General features: G+C 38.2%; 2 protein-coding genes across 4 annotated transcripts in view; both read right to left on the bottom strand.

Annotated features, from left to right (window-relative positions):
- JPH2 (junctophilin 2) overlaps positions 1 to 9,516 on the bottom strand; it is a 72,542-nt gene extending 63,026 nt beyond the window's left edge. Inside the window, exon 1 of one of the 3 annotated variants that reach the window (XM_081947874.1) lies at positions 8,735 to 9,516. Coding sequence is in view for 2 of the 3 variants with exons in the window: in XM_081947875.1 (XP_081804001.1) it covers positions 4,674 to 5,052 (379 nt within the window). In the remaining variant the exon portion in view is untranslated. Of the gene's footprint in view, positions 1 to 4,673; positions 5,913 to 8,734 lie in introns of those variants that run through there. The other 2 variants (XM_081947875.1, XM_081947873.1) reach the window with 2 other exon arrangements.
- Positions 9,517 to 9,645: 129 nt separating this feature from the next.
- Positions 9,646 to 20,330, bottom strand: OSER1 (oxidative stress responsive serine rich 1). The gene is made up of 4 exons (XM_081947878.1): positions 20,197 to 20,330; positions 15,268 to 15,361; positions 13,033 to 13,143; positions 9,646 to 10,802 (listed from the first exon to the last, which is right to left on the bottom strand). The coding sequence occupies exons 2-4, from the start codon at positions 15,327 to 15,329 to the stop codon at positions 10,133 to 10,135; spliced, it is 843 nt and encodes a 280-aa protein (XP_081804004.1). The 5' UTR covers positions 15,330 to 15,361; positions 20,197 to 20,330; the 3' UTR covers positions 9,646 to 10,132.
- Positions 20,331 to 20,334: the final 4 nt, after the last annotated feature.

Here is a 20,334-nt window from a genome sequence, read left to right as displayed (position 1 = left end):
TCTATCCATCTATCCATCCATCCATCTCTCATCTCTATCTAGCCATCATTCTGGATGATAGTACTCCATGCTTTATCATTTTTTGTTGTATATACTCTCAGTTGAAAACCATTTAAATGTAACAAAAATCTTCTTTTCCATAGCGAATTTGAACTTTTCACAGAAAAAGCTTGGTCCCTTTCCCACCAATTAGCACAAAACATTAATTTTCCTCACTTCAGAGATTCTATCTTGCTTCATTGTCCACCTTTTGTTGATATGGTTACCTCAGCAACGAACAACACTACTCTCTCACCCCCGAAATTTTTCTTCTATCCTTCACACACAGTTTCAAATTCCATTCCAAAATTAGTAAGCTACATTCCCCTACTCTCCATTCAACTTGGGTATCCTGGAATGAAATATGCTAAAGAAATACAAATATTTATTCCCAGTAAAGAGACACTAGCTCCCCCAAGGATTTGTATTCTCATAGGCAAAGGGCCAAGAACAAATGAAGATTTTTTTATGGACTCCGACATCCATAGCTCACCAATGAGGTCTATCATATCAACAAAGGACAATAATCCTTAAAGATCTAAAAAAATACTAGGAAGACAAGGAAGAGCCCATAAAAAATACACAAAATACAGTGGACAAGACTCTGGAATGAATTACAATAAGATGTAAACAAGTGAGCACCATATAGAGAAGACTATTGACTTGATCAATTCTTCCTTATTAATTTTCACTGCCTTCCATTATGCTGTAATATTAAGATAAGCCCCAGAAGGCACTTCACATAAAAATATCCTTACAAGATTGTTCCCTTCCTCTCAAGTATATGTAAATTTAACATTTAAGCTAAATTGCTAATCAATGCTATAATTCCTGTAAAAAGGTTAATATACAAAAAAAAATCACAAGAACAGGGCAAAGAAGTTAGGTACAAAGTAAACACTACATTTGGTCAATTAAAAAATGGAAATATTGAAATGTCAGAATTCTTTTAAAAAGGAAATAGAATTAGGAAGCAATTCTGCAGAATAGTTATACATATGGGATTATAAAGGGGATTTTAGTATTACTGTAGAGTGTAAGAAAGGAGGAAAGTCAGCTTCTGAATCATAGAAAAGGATAATTCTTTTCCTATCTTCTCCCACCAAATATGAATAGCATAAATAGCTTCAAAGATTGTATTCCAGGCTCTAGCTCTGAATTATAATTTATACATTATACATTAATAGAGTTGGTTTAAAGTATATATTTTTCTCTCTCTTTCTGTATATATGATTGTGTGTGCCTGTGTGCGTGCAAACATGGGCATGCATAGGCACAAAGTTGTATACATAGCTTTGCAAACTATTCAAGAGTAGATAAGTATTTAATTCCAGATATAGTGGTAGTTCAGAAATCTTGGTGTCAATAGACAGGAGTCTGTATAAACCACATTCTGGAGGATTACATGACATATAGATGCCATTACAGTGGTGGGTTCCTACCGGTTCGGCCAAACTGGTAATGGTTTGGCGCCCTGGGTCGCTGGAACCAGCAGCCACCCAGACCTGCCATGCCCATGAAACGGTTCTCCGGGTGGCGCCATAGATGCTGCCATCTTGTTTTTTGCTTCTGCGCATAGCAATTTTTATAGTACTGTGCATGTGCGTGCAGTGCGCATCAAGCACACACACACATGCGAAGTGCCTGTGTGACTGCCCAAACTACTTTCAGTGATTCCAAATGGCTTCCAAAGGTGAAAACTCAATGTAAAGACAATAAAGAATATGCCCCCTCCCCTGCTGACAACTACCATATCAGATAAGCCATTTGATAGCATCCCACTCAGGTGTCCCCAAAACTAGGACTCCAGGGCCTTGCGAAAGTGTGTCAAAGTGGGCCCAATTTTATGCATGTAGTATCTGGATTTGAATGGCGATTCCACAGTCCACTTTATACTATTGGACAGATTATAGCGCTAATCATTCCTAATCCTACTTTAGCATCTGAATTTGGGGGATGCTAAACTCTTTAGACACTTCATTCCATAGCTTTTTTCATTGATCATCTTACTAACAGAACTAATCATTAGCTCCTATAAATCTTTCTGATGAATCCATGCCATATTTTAACACTACTTGAGGCAACAATCTTTGGCTGGGTTTAGAAATACCACTAGGCATATTTCTGTCCATTATGATTGTCCATTATTTAATAAACCATGACTACCTTTGTCTACAGAATAAGGTAAGCCAAATCCAAACAAACATGATCATCCTAAACTGTATTTACTTGGGCTAATTCAAATTCTACGTGGACCCACTGTTGATTTGTTAATGGTTGAGTGTAAACCATTGTGGAAAGTGCCTTACAATGCCTTGTAAAGACCTTTGGAAGAAATGTTTCCTTTTAGAATATTGACATTTGTGCAACTAAAATTTTAATTGTACAATGGGCTAACATTCAAGTTGATACCTTTTTTTCAAAGGTAGTCTATTAGTTTATTTCATGATAAATTATGAATTAAAAAAAATAAGAAATTGCCCTTTGGACTCTCTTTGGAAAGGAACAGAAAAAGGAAAGATTTGTAGCTGTAGAATATAAAATAACTTCATGACAGAAAATGCAGTTGAAGCACTCAGGTGCGAAGACAAGCACATTCGTCATCAGAATGAGATAATTTTTTTTCTAAAGCATATAGCATATGAATTTTCTTGCTCTTGCCAGTGACAATCTGGAATATCCTGCAGATTGGAAGCAGCTGTGCAGGTAAATTCATCTTCTGATTTGTAGGTGGCACAGCAGGGACAGAACTTACTAATGCAATCTTCATCACAAACAACTCATACCTTGAAAATGTTTAATGTGAGTCAACAGGTATTGATATAATTTAACACTAGACAGCTATTGTGAATGTCAGTAATATTGTAAGAAATATCTCAAGATTTTTTCCAGTTACTAATAATGAAGTCCTACATGTATTCCATATACTGTAATTCAGTCTCATGAAATTCAGTAGCACTTATTAAATTTCATACAGATGAGTATGTATAAGATTACAATTTGTTTATTACAGCTATCATTTGAACATTTTGTTCAAATAAGAACAAAACTCTTTCATATTTATAATACAATACAATACAATACAATAGTAGAGTTGGAAGGGACCTTGGAGGTCTTCTAGTCCAACCCCCTGCCTAGGCAGGAAACCCTATCCCGTTTCAGACAAATGGCTATCCAACATCTTCTTAAAGACTTCCAGTGTTGGGGCATTCACAACTTCTGGAGGCAAGCTGTTCAACTAATTAATTGTTCTTAATTGTTCACTTAGAAATTTATTTCTCTTGTTATTTTCAATGGAAAGTCATAAACTGCTCACCCCAGTGGTATATAAGTCAAACAGGTTTAGAGTTTCAGATAAACTTACATGGCAAAAATGCACCAATAAGTACATTTTGACACCTGTTGGTGAACATTTTTTCAGCTGTTTCTAATGGCTGTGCATTTATCCAAGCAGCGCCTCACTCTTTCTCATTGCTTATCTGGTTTTGGTTTTTGGTTTTGCACCTCAACTCTCAACCACAGGATTATCTGTTGGATACAACTAAGCCACATTATTTTGTTAAACACAAAAAACTAGCCAATTGGACTGTCCATAATCCATCAGTCTATATACAGAATACCTTAAAATGCAAATAAATCTGTAAACATATTGTTAAATTATTTTTTTTCAGCTCTTTTAAACTAAACAATCTTCTTCCTTACCAAGAATCATGACCATATTATGAAATATACGTAACTGCTCGAAGTTTGCCTTGAATTTTCCAGAAAAGTAGTGAAAATATCTGGTTTCCTAATGAGCCATATAATGGTATGATTGCTAATCATAAATTGTTTAACCACAATATTGGGTTGATACAATATTCCAAACAAGTCACATCATGGCACATCAAAGATTGTCTTGCACCAGTGTAACTTTTGCAACTGGTTATGCACAGAAACACACTTGGTACACTGGGTTTTATTAAGTTGTCCTCAAGATTTCTGATTCTGTGGCAAGCATCTCCTTGTTCACTCAGCTGGATAAGAGCTTCTAGATATTTTGTGAGTTGGATGGTGGGTGCTCAACCAATCAGCAATGATTGATCCATACCATGAAATGAATGTTTATCCTAAGAGCTTCGAGCTGACACATCCTGCACTGCAAAGAAGGGTAATCAGTGATGGAGTTGTACCAGGAGTCAAATTGTAATTGGGCAGGCAACGCCAGATAATTAAGCAATAAAATGTATGTAAAATATGCAGATTAATTCAGAAATGGTGATGAGAAAGCCAGTTATTTGTGTATGGGACATGTATATGACATACATATATACATACATACATACATACATACATACATACATAAATACATACATACATACATAATGCAAAATATGCACACATACACACACTCATTTATATACAGAGGGAGAATTATGTAGATATTCAGCTGCAATTTAATAAATAAGACATACATCTGGAGAGATTAAATATTTCATTCTATTCCAAGGCCTTCATGTTACCTCTTTTCAGGAATAAGAACTGAATTATTTTCCCTCAAGATTGCAGCTTTGGAACGCTTAGCCTACATAGCACTTTGCCCATGCCCCATCTGGGAAGGAACTGGCAGCCAACCACATCTTAGCCAGTCTTACCTCCATCAGCATAGGTCTCTGTACCATATCCATCTTGCAGCCCGTTATTCCAGGTACCTTCATACTTTGCTCCATTGCTGACATTCTGTCTTATACCGTATCTTCCCTTGAAACCATGGGTCCATTCACCTTTGTAAAACCATCGTCCTTTGGTTTCGATCCCTAAACCATGTCGCTTTCCTTGAGACCAGTAGCCCTCATAGGTATTGCCACTGGGCCAGGTGTATACCCCCACCACTTCAAAGCCATAGTTCCAAGAGCCAGAGTATTCTCCCTGACCTTTGGGGCCAGTACAGATGCCATGCCCGTGAGCTTTGCCACCTTCCCAGCCCCCACAATAGGCTCCCCCATCATCGAAGTCAAACCTTCCACCACTCATGATACACAACCAAAGTCAGAAAGCCAGAGGTTTCCACTCTTCTCTTTTGCTCCTCTTTTCCTTCCTCTTTTCTTCTTCTCTCTTGCCTATTTAGCCAGATTATGGCTCCATTAATGGACGTATCGTAGCCCGATTCAAGTGCCGCATAGCCAGGTTTAGCGGAACCATTTTCCAAGAGCCCAAGAAAAGGAAATTGCCGTGGGATCCAAGTCCCTGTTGATGGAGGAAGGATGGGGCCAGAGAACTCAGAAAGTTGCCCTTCTTGGTTCTACAGAACCATTACCCAAGAAGGTGTGGAGATGTTGATTGAAGATACAAACTACTCCCTGGTCTTGGAAAGAATAGGACTGAAGTTCCCTCTCAGCTGTACAGTTCTAAACTTTACATCCTTGATCAGAGGCGGGGCAAAGGTTGTAATTTCCCACTTCCACTAAAGTAGTGGTATTGGCTTTTCTATCATTCTCCTTAAAATTTTCCCCCACGATCCATTTCTTTAAGAGTCCGTGCAGATCTGCAGGAGCGCGCTCTCTTTAATCTTCTTGCCGGACTGTGCCTATCCGACAGCTTACTCCCTCGTTGCTTTTCCTCCTTCCTTTGGTTTCTATGCCCTCCACGAGGTCCCGGCCCCGGGCAATGCCAACGTTTTTACTGCCCCGTAGGCTGTTTGCGCGGCTCCCAATCTCCTCCAGAGTCTCTTCCTATTTTTCGCCTCCTCCTCCTCCTCTGCCAAAGAAAAGGTCAAAGCTGCCCTAACAAGGCCATCGGCTCCCTAGAGCTGCTCCTAAAATAGACCCCCCTCGCCCAGCCCCCTTTCTAAGAACCTTTTACGGAGGAGAGAGGAACCACCTCTTCGGGACCGGAATAAAAAGTAATAATCCTGGAGGAGGAGGAGGAGGAGGAGAGGGACCGAGGAAGCAAGTGTGTACTTTTAAAAATAGCAGCATGGGAACGGCGGAGCGGGGGAGGCGGAGGAGGGGGTCGCGATTCTGCCCGGCTGTTTGCGCCCAAGTTCTTTTTTTTCAGTAGGGCCGAGCCAGAAACGGCTTCTCCTAAGGCCGAGGGTGGGGACAAGGAGAGCATGAATGGATCCCTGAACCGAGAGGTTAGCAGGCAGGACTGGAAGGGGCACAACCCGTGAATCCGGGTTTTTGTGAATTTGGCTGAGCATTATGTTGATGGGCCGGGAAGGCAACAGGCTCTCTTCGGAAAATTCGGACGTCGCTGGGAAGCTTTCTTCAAAATTGCCCGGGAAATTGTGACTCTGTTACTTGCTCTTCCCCCGTTGCCCCTTAAGACAATCCTTCGGTCGGAAGAAGTCGGTTTCCCATGGCGAGCGCCGCAGCCACAGGGCGTGCTTCCTCCCCCCTGACCTTTTCTGTGCTGAGGGGGAGCCCGGCCAGGTGCAAATCGGCAAATGGCTTTGAAAAGCCACCGCCAGTCCTTTTTTGCCTTCAGCCGCAGATTCTGCTCGCTGTAGCAACTGTACGTGATTAATTCGCCGTGTGGCTATGAACGTTTAATGTGCATTGGTTATTCAGAAGAGCTCAGAAAATAATAGCGTGCTCCTTTCTCTCACGGAAGATCTCTTCCGCTGCCATTACAGCTGCAATCACAGACATGCTTAATCGGGATTCAGATGTTGAATGGGGGGGGGGGGGGGCTAATTCCTTCCTTAATGATAAGGCTCAGGGGTGACTTTGGGTCAATTTCTCTCAGTCCAACATTTCTTTGAAGAGTGGCTACACAGAGCAGTGTTTTTCAGCCCTGGATACTTGACAATGTTTTGGCTTCAACTCCCAGAATTCCCCAGGCAATTGAAGGCCACAGAAGTTCTCCAGTTTGAGAAACACTGGTGTAACACAGTGATCTGAGTCCACACAACAAATTGTGGTCAAGAGATGAGACTTTTTACTAACAATTCAACCAAGATACATTTGAGATTAAAATGGTCTCTTTTCTGACCCTAAATAACTGGTTTATGAAAATGCCTAGCACATTGGGTCTAGAAATGACCTGGTTAAGTTTGTTGTTTGAACAGTCCGCCAGAAAGTTTGGTGCAACAAGATTTTGTTCAGTAAAAATACATGGTTTTCCCATTTGAATAGTGGGAATTAAACTTAATTTATATGACCATAGGTGAAATAAAGTACACAAATAAATACTCAAATTGTAACTCTTTAGAAAGTCAAAACAATTATAAATAACAAAATTGTAAAAAAAAAATTCTTTAGAAAGTTAAAAAAAAACAATTAGGGCAAGAATACCAAACTCTTTGGGACAGAGGGCACATTTGAATTTTAAAAGCATCAAAGTTGTAATCACAAAATGAATTGTTAGAAAATTTCTAATGAATACAGCCAGTTTAAAAATACTTTCACAGTAAGACAAATGGGTAACACTGAAGGAGAATAATTTGTTCGATACCTTATATAGGAGAAACAAGTCTGAGTTCCCAAGCACAAAATATTTTTAATTCATAATTATCTTCTGCTTAGGTTTAGTATTTCACATGACACATATTGCCAATTTGGAATATAGATCAATTTCAGCCTTCACTTAGAAATACTTCAAGTGGATAGTTGGCTAAAGCTGATATTTGATCAATTTATATTGAGGGTTCTCATTATTAAGCACCAATGCGATTTGCCATATTTGCTCTTTGTTAATTACCGTATATTTCATTTAATTGTAAAGCTAACCTTCACTAGTAAGTATATCTTTATAATTGCGGAATCCAAATGAGAAACATCTATTTCTATTGCAACATTTTAGTACAAATTTGTTAAAGAAAACTAGTAGGTAATCTTAATTTATCTAATAACCAAAAGATTGCTTTTTTCACTTAAAAAAGCAAATCATTTTTCAGTGGCTGAAATCAGTTTCTGAAATACTCAACCAGAGAACTCCCTCCGTATAATGCAAGCTGAAAGTATGCTTATTTCCTGAGAATGTACAGGAAACAGGTGGTCTTATACAAGACCAGAGGAAAAAGTGGAGATGTTACTTCTAACACTTTATATAGCCACTTCCAACAGTTAGGGCCAAGAATTCCACATTAGTTTTTATGCTGTAATTGCTTGCACAGTGCAAAGTACACAATACAGAAAATTCTCAAAGAACTTCATATACTATATTTGTAATGAATTGCCATCCACAAATCTTGTTTGTCCCAGTTGTGAAAGAAAATCATTTCAAGCACCTTGTCACCTATTGTCAGTTATTTGCAATTGTTTTTTTACAACCCTAACTAGTGTTGAAGCTGCAAAAAAGCAGCTCAATAATGTTCATATAATAGAGAAGCAATAAACCATGGCTGACTCAGTAGTTGCAAATAAATGCTTATCTCAAGAGCAGCATCTTCCTAGGGAGTTATTAGATCCTTGCTTAGTTAGCAGTGTAAAACACAAGGTGTTCTAGGGCCAGAAAACGAGACCTCAAAACAAAGTAGCGTCTGCCTTCCCCGTGATTTACAATTCCTGGAATCTCTAGCTAGTATTCTGACTGTAAATTCTGTGGATTTAACACTAAACTGAATTAAGACAAAACATCATGCAAATTTAGCCATTGCCACATTAGGTGTAAGAAATTGAGTAGATTACAGATAGTTTTCAACGTATAACTGTTCGTTTAGTGACTGTTTGAAGTTACACCACCACCAAAAAGAGACATGACTGGTTTTCACCTATTTCTCAGCATTCATATGGTCACATGATCAAAACCTGGAAGCTTGGCAACTGGTTCAAATTTATGATGGTTGCACACCCCATGGTCATGTGATCAAAATTCAAACTCTTGGCAACTGGCTCATATTTATGCTAGTTGCATGTGATCACCAATTGTGACTTGAGAAGCAAAGTCAATGAGAAAAACAGATTCACTTACAACTGTGCTACTAATTTAACAATTGCAGTGATTCACTTAACAAATGTGGCAAGGTAGGTCGTAAAATGGGGCAAAACTCACTTAACAAATGTATCGCTTAGCATTATAAATGTTGGACTCAACTGTGATAATAAATCGAGGACTTCCTGTACTTATGTGACACAATGCTTTTAAGGTTGGCTTCCACAAGGATAGTTATATCAAGGGAGAACTGAATTCTTTCACCTTAGAATTAATTTCTGATTTTAAGTTATAGACATTTGTGAATTTGAAGTAGAAGGTTAACAAATAACCCAAGACTTCATGCATGTGACTGTGCCTTGAAGGTAGTTTTCTTAGTGTAAGTTTGCCAAACAAACTGGTTTCTTTCACATATAATCCATATATCTTAAGCCTATTATTTGTCTCTAGCACATTGTCAGAGAAATAAGTATAGAAATTGGCTTTAGAGTTATATTTTAGATATAAACAGCAAGCAGAATGAACAGAATAGTCTCTACATAAGTATGAAATGTAGTAAAAATTGTGCTACTCTGATATGGAGCAAAGCTGACATCTAATGGCCATATATGTGATTGAATATTAATATTTCTCCATTGTTCATCAACCATAAAATCCAACTATTGATGCTTTGCAAGGATTTCCTTTAGATATTGCACAAACATGGAATTTAGGTTGTATTTAAAACAATACAGATAAGAAAAACATTACTGATGTGTACAATTTTAGATAATGTATTCAACATACTTCAGAAAAAGACTTGTGCATTGGCAACAAAAGTCAAGTTGAAATACTCAGTGCTATGCTTTTGATAATTTAAAATGTGCTTTCATGCAATTACACACATAATGCATATACATAATTACATATACAATCAATATAACATATAATAATATACAGTATTTAGCCTCAGATGTGGAAAGTGCTTGAATTCGTTCTAGATTGTTTTATAATTCGCTGTAAAAATGTTAGCCAGTTAATCCAAACAGCCAATTGTGGCTATATCTACAAAATGGCATAATTTCCTAGGCTTGTTATTTGCAGTTCTCTGATTTAGAATTTATTTCAATTGTTGATCTATTAAAAACAAGAAGTCTGCCTGAAATGCCAAGTGGTTTTATTATAAGCACAGAGAACAAATTGCTTCTGAGAAGGAGCATGATTCAGGGCAGATATCAACGCCCTTTGTTGGCTAGGGTCAGGTATACATCATTTCCGCCATGTGAGACATTTCCTTAGGTATATGCAGGAAGTATTCCATATAACCTGAAAGATCTTCAATGGTCACATCATCTACATGAGCTCTGGCTTGCTCAGAGCAAGATTTGAGAGAACTGGAGGAAATTCTTGATGTGAGCTGTGGATTGTTCTGAACATGTGCTGCTCTTTCAGATACACACCGGAGGGAGTTCTGTATGTCAGAAAACATGTACACATTCAGGTTTTGCCATTGCTTACACTGGCATTCATTCTTTACACATGCACAAAAATTCCCTTTATTTTGTTCAGAGACAGACTGGAAATCAGAAAGATCTGAGACCTTTAGAATTTCTGTGGGAAGAACATTACCAATATTTTCAGAAATATTCTTTGGTATTCCAATCAAGGATGCCTCAGAATCTTTGACAACTGATTCTTTCTTGCAAAATTCTAGAGGATGACTGCCCAGTTCATTTTCAGAAAATTTCTTTGGCACATCCAAATCTTTGTTGCTTTGAAAAGCATCTGTTAGGTTCTTGTGCATGGATTGGCTACCGGAAGCCATTTGTTTAGTGCAGTGGATGAATTTAGGAGGATGGAGCACTGGAGACTTTGATCGCCGGCAACGTTGGGTTCGAATTGTTCCTCTCAAAGGTTTCCTCAAACACCTGCAGGATGAAAATAGAAAGAGATAAGTACTGTAATTCACTCTGCACAAAGGATAGCTAGCCATTTACAAGTGCGCAAAATGCCATCAAAGTTCCAACCTTGAAACTCCTTCTAAAAAGCTCAGAAAGAACTTTTATTTCAAATTCCAGAAGTTGCCCAATCTATAAAAGGATCTCAGATTACTTCAGGGAATTTAGAACAGTCAGGAACATTCTATGACTCACTCTGTAATCCACAGGGAAAACATTATTTTTAAAAAATGTGTTGTATTCTCAGCTATTGAACAAATATTTTTCTTGCAACTGACAAAAATAAAATATTGAACAATTACTAAGGTCTCTTATGATACAATATAACAGCAGAGTTGGAAGGGACCTTGGAGGTCTTCTAGTCCAACCCCCTGCCTAGGCAGGAAACCCTATACTGTTTCAGACAAATGGCTATCCAACATCTTCTTAAAGACTTCCAATGTTGGGGCATTCACAACTTCTGGAGGCAAGCTGTTCCACTGATTAATTGTTCTAACTGTCAGGAAATTTCTCCTCAGTTCTAAGTTGCTTCTCTCCTTGATTAGTGTCCACCCATTGCTTCTTGTTCTACCCTCAGGTGCTTTGGAGAATAGTTTGACTCCCTCTTCTTTGTGGCAATCCCTGAGATATTGGAACGCTGCTATCATGTCTCCCCTAGTCCTTCTTTTCATTAAATTAAACATACCCAGTTCCTGCAACCGTTCTTCATATGTTTTAGTATCCAGTCCCCTAATCATCTTTGTTGCTCTTCTCTGCACTCTTTCTAAAGTCTCCACATCTTTTCTCGGCTGATCTTAGCTGTTTTTTATAACGAAAACAGTATGAAAACTGAAAATAATTCATTTTAGTAATCACACTGCAATGCTTCCATACTGTCCAGTCAAAAACATATCCATCAATGTGAAAATGTATAGTACAAAACATTTTGATTATATGCTTAAAATATTTTTCACAAGGTCTAAAATATATGCTTAATTTAAAATAATGTTTTTAGCACAAAAATATAGGTAGATTTTTTTTAAAAAACTAGGAATGTGTTTATCTTTTGAGAGAACCAGTATTTAAACACTATAAATATACCAGATTTGCATCACTTCACTGATTTTGATATTTATACGGTCTGGGGCTATACTTGTTGACAGCTAAAAAATGTCTCCACAAAGGGAAAGGATTCAGATCACAAAGAATATGCCTTTATAAATGCTGATCACCATAACGTTTTACTAGTTCGGGGGCACTGCTCTGGGGTCTTTTAGGAGCAACTGTGTTAAAATTAATGAAAAAAAATGGAAACTGGGCTGGCATTATCCCAATGCCATATGCCATTTAATCTTAATAGAAAGTTTTTCTATCATAGAAAAACTAGAAAATTCATTTATAGACAGCTCATGTTCTAAATTCAACACATTGATGAAAAAACTATCCAAACTATGAAAGACTATCCAACTGCAATATTTCCTAGATGTCAGCTAAATGATCCTCTGGCTACAATGTTGAGCATTGCTTTTTCTAATTTAAATTGCTATTCAATTGATTGTTTAATTTTCATTGATGTTATTTTTATTGTAAAGTGCTCTGGTTTATTTTGAAGAGGATATGCCCACTACTTTCATTATGTGCGATCAAGCCAGTGTCGAACCTTAGCAGCCACATTTTCTCCATGAACACCAGGCTCAAGGCACTATTGCACCAAGTTGATTTTAATACGAATCAAATCTGGCTATCTTTGAGTACATCCAACTTTTAAAATTATATATTTGGAAATAAACTTGAATTATAAGAAGCCTAGTTAAATAGCTTGTATATTAATATCTGACCCTAAGCTTCCATTTCTAGGATTTGAATTCATGACATGGTCCTATAACTTCCTTTCCTAGGCAGCTGAAATAGTACTTTGACCTAAGAAAACATGTTTCAGTTTTGTAAGAGAAAGATTCTGTTTACAGCAGTTTTTCTTCCTTTTGCCTCATCTGGAAAGCAGAGAACCTGTTATGTCATGCACAGCAACTGAATATACCCCGATTGCAACATTCATAAAAACACTGTTAACACTACTAAATCAAACTACTGCGTGTTTCACCGCTTTCATTTATTTTATTTTCAAATTGATCATTCTAAGATGTTACGTGGACCAGGATATTTAACAAAACACTTTAGCAATTCTTCATCCCAAGTATTAGTCAGAATCAATTCCTCTTACCAGTGCCAACTTTCTTTAGATCCAAATGTCATCTTTACTTTGGATTCATCTGTACTTCCTACAAATATTTGTGGAGATGCCCCCTCAGTCACAGGGAGAGAAGCAGTGGATCTGAAGCATGAGAAAAATATGTCATTTTAAGTTTATCATCTAACCTCAATCAATATGTTTTGTATAATTCACAATATAATTGCCATTGCAAATATACAACATTTACAACCAGCTTTCTCACTATTGTTCTTTGTAACAACAACATTCTGAGTTATTCTGAATATTACTGGAAAAAATGATATTGGAGAATAACTTATTTTACACAGAAAAAGATATAACACGGTTGCATTTATTTTAGAAAATGTATATGCTGCCTTTTATGAAATTTGGACACCTAATAATAATAGCAATATCACTTAGACTTATATATACAGCTTCACAGTGCTTTACAGCCCTCTCTAAGTGGTTTACCGAGTCAGCCTATTGCCCCCAACAATCTGGGTTCTCATTTTACTAACCTCGGAAGGATGGAGGGCTGAGTCAACCTTGAACTGAAGAGAATCCAGCCCCTGGCATTAGGCAAAATTAGCCTGCAATACTGCATTCTAACCACTGCACCACCTGCTCAGTCAACTTGTACTAATAATAAACTAGTAGTAAACATAACAAAACCTTTATAAATCATGCAAAAATCTCCACAGAAGTAAAATAATTGTAATACAATAACCAAGAAACCAAACTACACATGTTTGGGCTCATCTAACATCCTGCCCCAGCAGCTGGGGAAAGGCCAGATCTTCAGACTTCCAGAAGGTCAAGTGGGACCTTTCATATTTTGGGGATAGAGGGAGGCTGTTTCGTAGGGTAGCTGCAGCAGAAAAGAAGGCATGACTCCACATATGTTTAATAAGGGGACTTAGAGCACTCACCCTGTCAGATCTGATGGGATAAAGAGTAACTGGTCCTAGATCTCAAAGGGCTTTAAAGCCAGCACCTAGAATTACACCTGAAAACATACTGGGAGATACTTCACTTAGAAGTGATCTAGTAATATCATTGTAAATTGGGAAGCTTAAAAGGAAATAATCTACTTGTGAAAAGAGAAAGGTAACGGATGAAGAAACAGGTGTTTGAGATCCCTAAGCTTGGGAGCTTATTTGGAATTTTATAAAAAGGATTGTGGAAAAAACAATAAAATAGCTGTTTTAAGGAGAGGGCAGGAGAAGCCAGGCACAAAACATTATGATGACACCACTGTTCACTTTATTTAGTAGTTTTGGTGGCGCAGTGGTTAGAATGCAATACTTCAGACCACTTTTGCTGACTGCCGGCTGCCTGCAGTTCGGCAGTTTGATTCTCACCAGCTCAAGATTGACTCAGCCTTCCATCTTTCTGAGGTGGGTAAAATGAGGACCCAGATTGTTGGGGGCAATAGGCTGAATCTGTAAACCACTTAGAGAGGGCTATAAAGCACTGTGAAGCAGTATATACCGTAAGTCTAAATGCTATTGTTATTTATTTTTATTTATATATTCATTTTATTCAGAAGATGCCACCTGACTCCAACAGACTCTACCTCACTGCATAAAATATTTATAAATATACCATAAAATATCATATGGCAAGTATATCACAAATGGGAGATCTAGACAACAGCAGCAAACATATTATGAGATATAACTGTATTATATTCAGTCCCAACTATCCTAGCCCAAAGCCTGGGAGAACAGCCAGGTCTTAAGGCCTCTGGAATGCCGTCAGGGGGTTAGCCACCCAGGGAGGATTCAAAAGGACAGGCATAGAAAAGGCATGTTTCACACATGATAGATAGCGCTGATTAACTGAAGGAACCTAGAGCATGCCAACTCTGCTGGAGTAAACTGGCTGGACCAACAGCACAGCAAATAGGCAGTTTCTCAAATACAAGGAATAGAAAACAGCCCCATTTTGATAAGTTGGAAGGTGGCGGATATTCCTGTGAAAAAGCCACTACATAAAGTATTTTATACCGTTAAGGAAAGCCTAGATCAGAATTTACTAAGTGCTATAAACCCACAAAAAGGATATACTTGGAAGTATAACAGAAATGGTATAGATTTGAGTAGTAGATAATAGAGAATAATCTGATCACATATATTTTAGTTCTCAGGATCAAGGTAACAGGTGACAAATCGGATTCTTCTTTTATATTTTATACTGCAAAGATACATACAGTTCTTACTAATTAATTACACTGCGACTTACCGTTCTGAATCAACTCTTAGTTTTTTGAAAGCTGCCCCGAGATTTTCCTCATTCTCCAACATTGTTAAGAGAACAATCCACTGCACTCTCCCCCCTTTGGAGATAAATAGAAAAATAAACTGGGATGAAATTCCAGGAATCTAATGTAGGAAATATCATACTAAATTTGACTAACTGTAGATCAGTGCCTCAATATTTTTTACACGTAGTCTTCGACAATTGGGACCAGAATCTTGATTGTAGAGTAGTCATTAAACAAAATGTCACATGACCACTTCGCTGAATGACCACAATCCCAGCTGTAGTTGTAAAATGAACTTGAGGGTTTTTATATGAATGGAGTCCCTGGTAAAGAGCACAGGGATGCCTCAGAGGGTTGGGGGACGCCTTGGGAGCCCAACAGAGTTCAGACACAAATTGTGGGAGTGCTGCAAATGAAGCCTCAGTTCCCTCCCTCTCTCTCACACACACACACAGTTGATGAAATGTGGGTGATATTATCTTTTAAGGTAGTCTTTAAATTAAAAATTCATGTTTACATAGAATGGCATTAAGTATGCATAGCGTACAACTGGCCTTTGGTTACACTTGTAGTTTATTGGCCAAAGTATTCCAAAACTGACATACAGTACTTTTCTGTTAGCAAAAAAGACTGCATGAGACAGATAATCTAGTCTCCATCTTTTTTAACTGAAAGACATTATGCAAAAGCCTCAGCTGATCAAAGATATGTGGCAGAAGTCAATATCTAAGGACCAATCAGATAATGTCCACTATTTGATATAGAATACAGGTAATCCTCTGCTTATATCCATTAATTCAGCAACCATTCAAATTTATGGTAGTGCTGAAAAAATAGATGTAGGACGAAATTCAAAATTCCAAACATCGCAGCATCCTCACAGTGATCATAATTCCTGGCCCTCAGGTGCCTGGCTGTGATTCTGATGTTGCAGGGAGCTATGGTCATGTCATCACCATTGGCAACCTTCCCTGCCAGCTTCCCATAGGAAAACATCAATGGGGAAGCCAGCAGGGAAGGTTGCAAGTCTCTCTAGTAAGTTGCTCCCATGTTTCTCCTCATTTCAGGACCCCTCTGCCCATGCCCAGCCTCCACTGACCCTTCTAGATTTTTCCCCTGGTCTCCCTCAATTCACGTGCATCTTGTACTGGCCCTCCAAGGACTTCCCCCAGCCTCTCAGACTCCCCGACAGCTCCGCCACATCCCTAACGTGGAACTGCCACCTCTTCTCACTTAACAACCAATGCTTCTTAGAGTTACTAAGGCAACCATATTTACCATCACTAAGAAATGTGGTTAAGTGATGTTGTGCTTTACGACCACATCGCTTAGCGATGACAATCCTAATCCCAGTGTCCTAACCCAAGGACTACCTGCACATACAAAACTCTTGAAAACGTTTTAAGTATTTAGGTTAACAAAATTAATTTTTTAAATAATAAAAGTTAACGTATTAAGTGTTTATCGCTCTTAAACTGTTACAAAAGAAGAAACCTGCCAGAAAAATGCTCACTTGGACACAACTCCCTCCCTGCTCCACTCAGTTGATGTTCATTTGCTCAAATTGTTTAACTGACACGTTTCTTGGTTGCCTGTTTGATGTCATTATGACTCATCTAGGGTGAGTGTGTCATAATGTATTTGAAGTACAGACTAACTCTTGAATCAAAGAACAAAGAAAGCACAAAAGGACGTGATACACCAAGACTGCTTCCTCGGATGTTCATCTGCCAAATGGATGATTAACAGAAGCTGCATTAAAAAAAAAAAAAACTTAACTGAATGTTGAACCCAGACTTCTAAAAACTAGGCAAGTTCTTTATTTTTTTAAGTTTATTTTTATATGGCATACATAAAAACCTGCTACATATACTTATGCAAATCCAAGAACACTCATATTATTTTAATACTGAACTGTTTAATAGTGCTTATGTAACCTGGCTGTTATTCTCAGTGGGTGAGTAGTTCAGTCTCTTGAATGTCTCTTGGTTCAATTCCCATTAGTGGAGTAATGGGTCAAAATATGATTGCAGCATAAAGCCTGGTTAAAGGCAACTTACAGTATTTGGTGGTGTGGAATGAAAAAACGTATGTGCTGATCCACAGATTTCCTCTATAATGAGGTGTTAATGTATCCATTTTGTTGTTTTATTGTGACATCGAAAAATGGACATTCTAGTTCAGCCATGAAGATGCTGACATATTGTGAAGCCATATGTATATATATGGCTGTGCCAATGATTTACAGATAAATGTTTTTCCAAAGGTAAGATAACTGTCATATATGACCTAGTAGCAAGGCATCTACGCTGATCATTTCCTGAAACATGAATCACATATTCCTTGTTAAAATGAAATGAAATCCGGTTAGAATTACAAAACACAATTTACCAATTGAACTATTTTCTATTAAAATCCAATTTATTGTAATGATACTACTAATTATATAAATTTATTTCTATTTAATTTATACACACACACATAGTAGGAGGAATTAGGAGAGGATCTCGAAAGAAAAAGCCAAACTGGTGTCAGTAGTGGTAGGAGCACTCAGAGTTTACAAAATTGTCTCCTAAATCTTTATCAGCCTGAGAACCAATCCTTACCTGATGGATCTGAAGGCTAGAAAGTGAAAGAATTAGGGACCTGGAGGTAGTTATGAAGCATACCACAGAATGCATGGATAATTAAACAAGCCTGGACAAAATAAAGATGGATTTATGACTGAAAACACAAATATGTTGTTGGGCATGAGGTATGGGTATGATCACCTAGAAAACAAAATTGATAAGGCTAAAAAAAAAAGAAAGGGGAAACTGGATGGGGGGGGTGAGATATAAAGAGATTATAGAATTGTTCTTTAGAATGTTAATGGAAACAAGTCAAACAGATCTGCATCGGTTCATGTAGTCATCAAGGATCAAGCTCTTAGGACAAGAGAGATTACTTTCCAGGGTAATGAAAGAACTAGTGGATGTAATTGAAGAACAAGCTTGATAATGCTGAGAAATACAGGAGAACTGGCAAGATCTCAGAAAACTGGCATAGATCTATCAACTTGATATTTTGGACAAGATATTAACAAAGATAATCGTGCAGTGTGTTTTGACTTATGTATGCTACTGGTACAATTAAAAGCAGCCAGCGCAGATCTGCTACAATTCATAGCATATTGATCTTACTGATGTTTGAAAGTAATGATAAATTTGATTTGAGCTTCAATTATTGAAGAATGCAGACATAGTGTACTTGGACCTCAAAAAACCCTTTAGTCTGTTGTAACATTTTCCTTAATAAAGTGCTCAGAATTTGAGCTAGATGATAGCTTGGTTTGATGGATTCACAAATTGCTACAAGAGTGTGCTTTTAATGCTCCCCTTCAGGGTGGAAGACAATATCATATCACAAGGACTACATACACTGCTATGTATCCTGGGCTGTTCATTTTTATGAATGAGTTGGATGGAGAAGTTGAAGGAAGCTTATCATGACATTAAACTGGCAGGGGCAACAGTACTTCAAAGAGAGAAAAATGTAAAAATCCTAGACAGGCTTGGGCTGTGGACTGAAATGCATACACTATAATTTAACAGAAGGATGTGCGTAAAGCTCTGCATCTGTGCTTGAATAATGTAAAGTCTAAGAATAGGATGACTTGACAATAGTCTAAGTTATTTTCTTATTCTTGCTATTAAATATGTGATATAACTTAAAATGTGTAGTTGGGACAAAAATGAAACGTACGCATTCTCAAGCAAAAGCATATCCTACTCTATTTTTAATTTCACCTGTCAGAATACGTTGTAATTTTGGATGCATTCCAATGCCCATTCATTTCCCTCCCCCCAAATAGCATTATTTAAAGGTAAAGTTTCCCCTCGCACATATGTTAGTCGTTCCCTACTCTAGGGGTGGTGTTCATCTCCATTTCAAAGCCAAAGAGCCAGCGCTGTCCAAAGATGCCTCCATGGTCCTGTGGCCAGCCAGCATGACTAAACGCCAAAGGCCCATGGAACGCTGTTACCTTCCCACCAAAAGTGGTCCCTATTTTTCTACTTGCATTTTTACATACTTTCGAACCGCTAGATTGGCAGAAGCTGGGACAAGTAACAGAGCTCACTGTTACACGGCGCTAGGGATTCGAACCTCCAAATTGCTGACCTTTCCAATCGACAAGCTCAGTGTCTTAGCCACTGAGCCACTGCATCCCAATTACTTAGCTTTGCATTACTTAGCTGATCTAAAAAATAAGTACAGCCGCTGAGTTTGAGAGACACCAGGAATCTCAAGCTGGCCCAAAAAATCCCCAGAAGCAAGCAAGAGCAAAGACTGCAGCATTGGGGGCAAGGAAACTACATGGCCTGTGTATATGTAGTTACAAAGAATGGAACTCAAGAGTCCTTTTTAGGGCAATAGCATTATTCAGCAAGGTACAAATAACAGTCACAACAAAAAAACAACTAAGCACTTTGTGGCATTTATAGATGAGTTTATCATAGCAAATCCTTCCTCTTTATTTTACATCAATAGGCCACTTGCCCCAAATGAAGTCTATGGGTCCAAGCTGAAACTTAAGTTGTATTTTCCAACCTTGGCAATTTTAAGATGCGCAGACCTAAAATGCTGGTGAGGTTCAACACATCTGAATTGTCAAGGTTGGAAAACACTGACTGAGATTATTAATCTATGCATTACGTCAGGGGTCTTCAAATTTGGCCATTTTAATACTTGTGGACTTCAACTCCCAGAATTCCTCAGCCAGCTTTGAGGAATTCTGGGAGTTGAAGCCCACAAATCTTAAAAGTGGCTCAATTTGGAGACCTCTCCGTTAGGTCAAAGTGCCACAAATCTTTTGCTGCCACAGAAAAATCTGCCCCGCCAAGAAACGAAGTTGAGAAAAGTTTCACCTGTGGAGTTTCTTGCCTGCGACCGAAGCCCTGGATCCGAAAGAAAAGCCAGGTGGCCGGAAAGGAACAAAAAGGGATGCTTCGTAAAGCAGCCGGGAATGGGGCGCCTAGCGCGGTGACTCAACAGAAGTCCATCGC

The sequence above is a fragment of the Natrix helvetica genome (genome assembly GCF_964273705.1).
Source record: "Natrix helvetica genome assembly, chromosome: 3".
Taxonomy (NCBI): Eukaryota; Metazoa; Chordata; class Lepidosauria; order Squamata; family Natricidae; genus Natrix; species Natrix helvetica.
The sequence above is the reverse complement of the archived record's forward strand: the minus strand, read 5'-3'. Positions and strand labels throughout refer to the sequence as shown.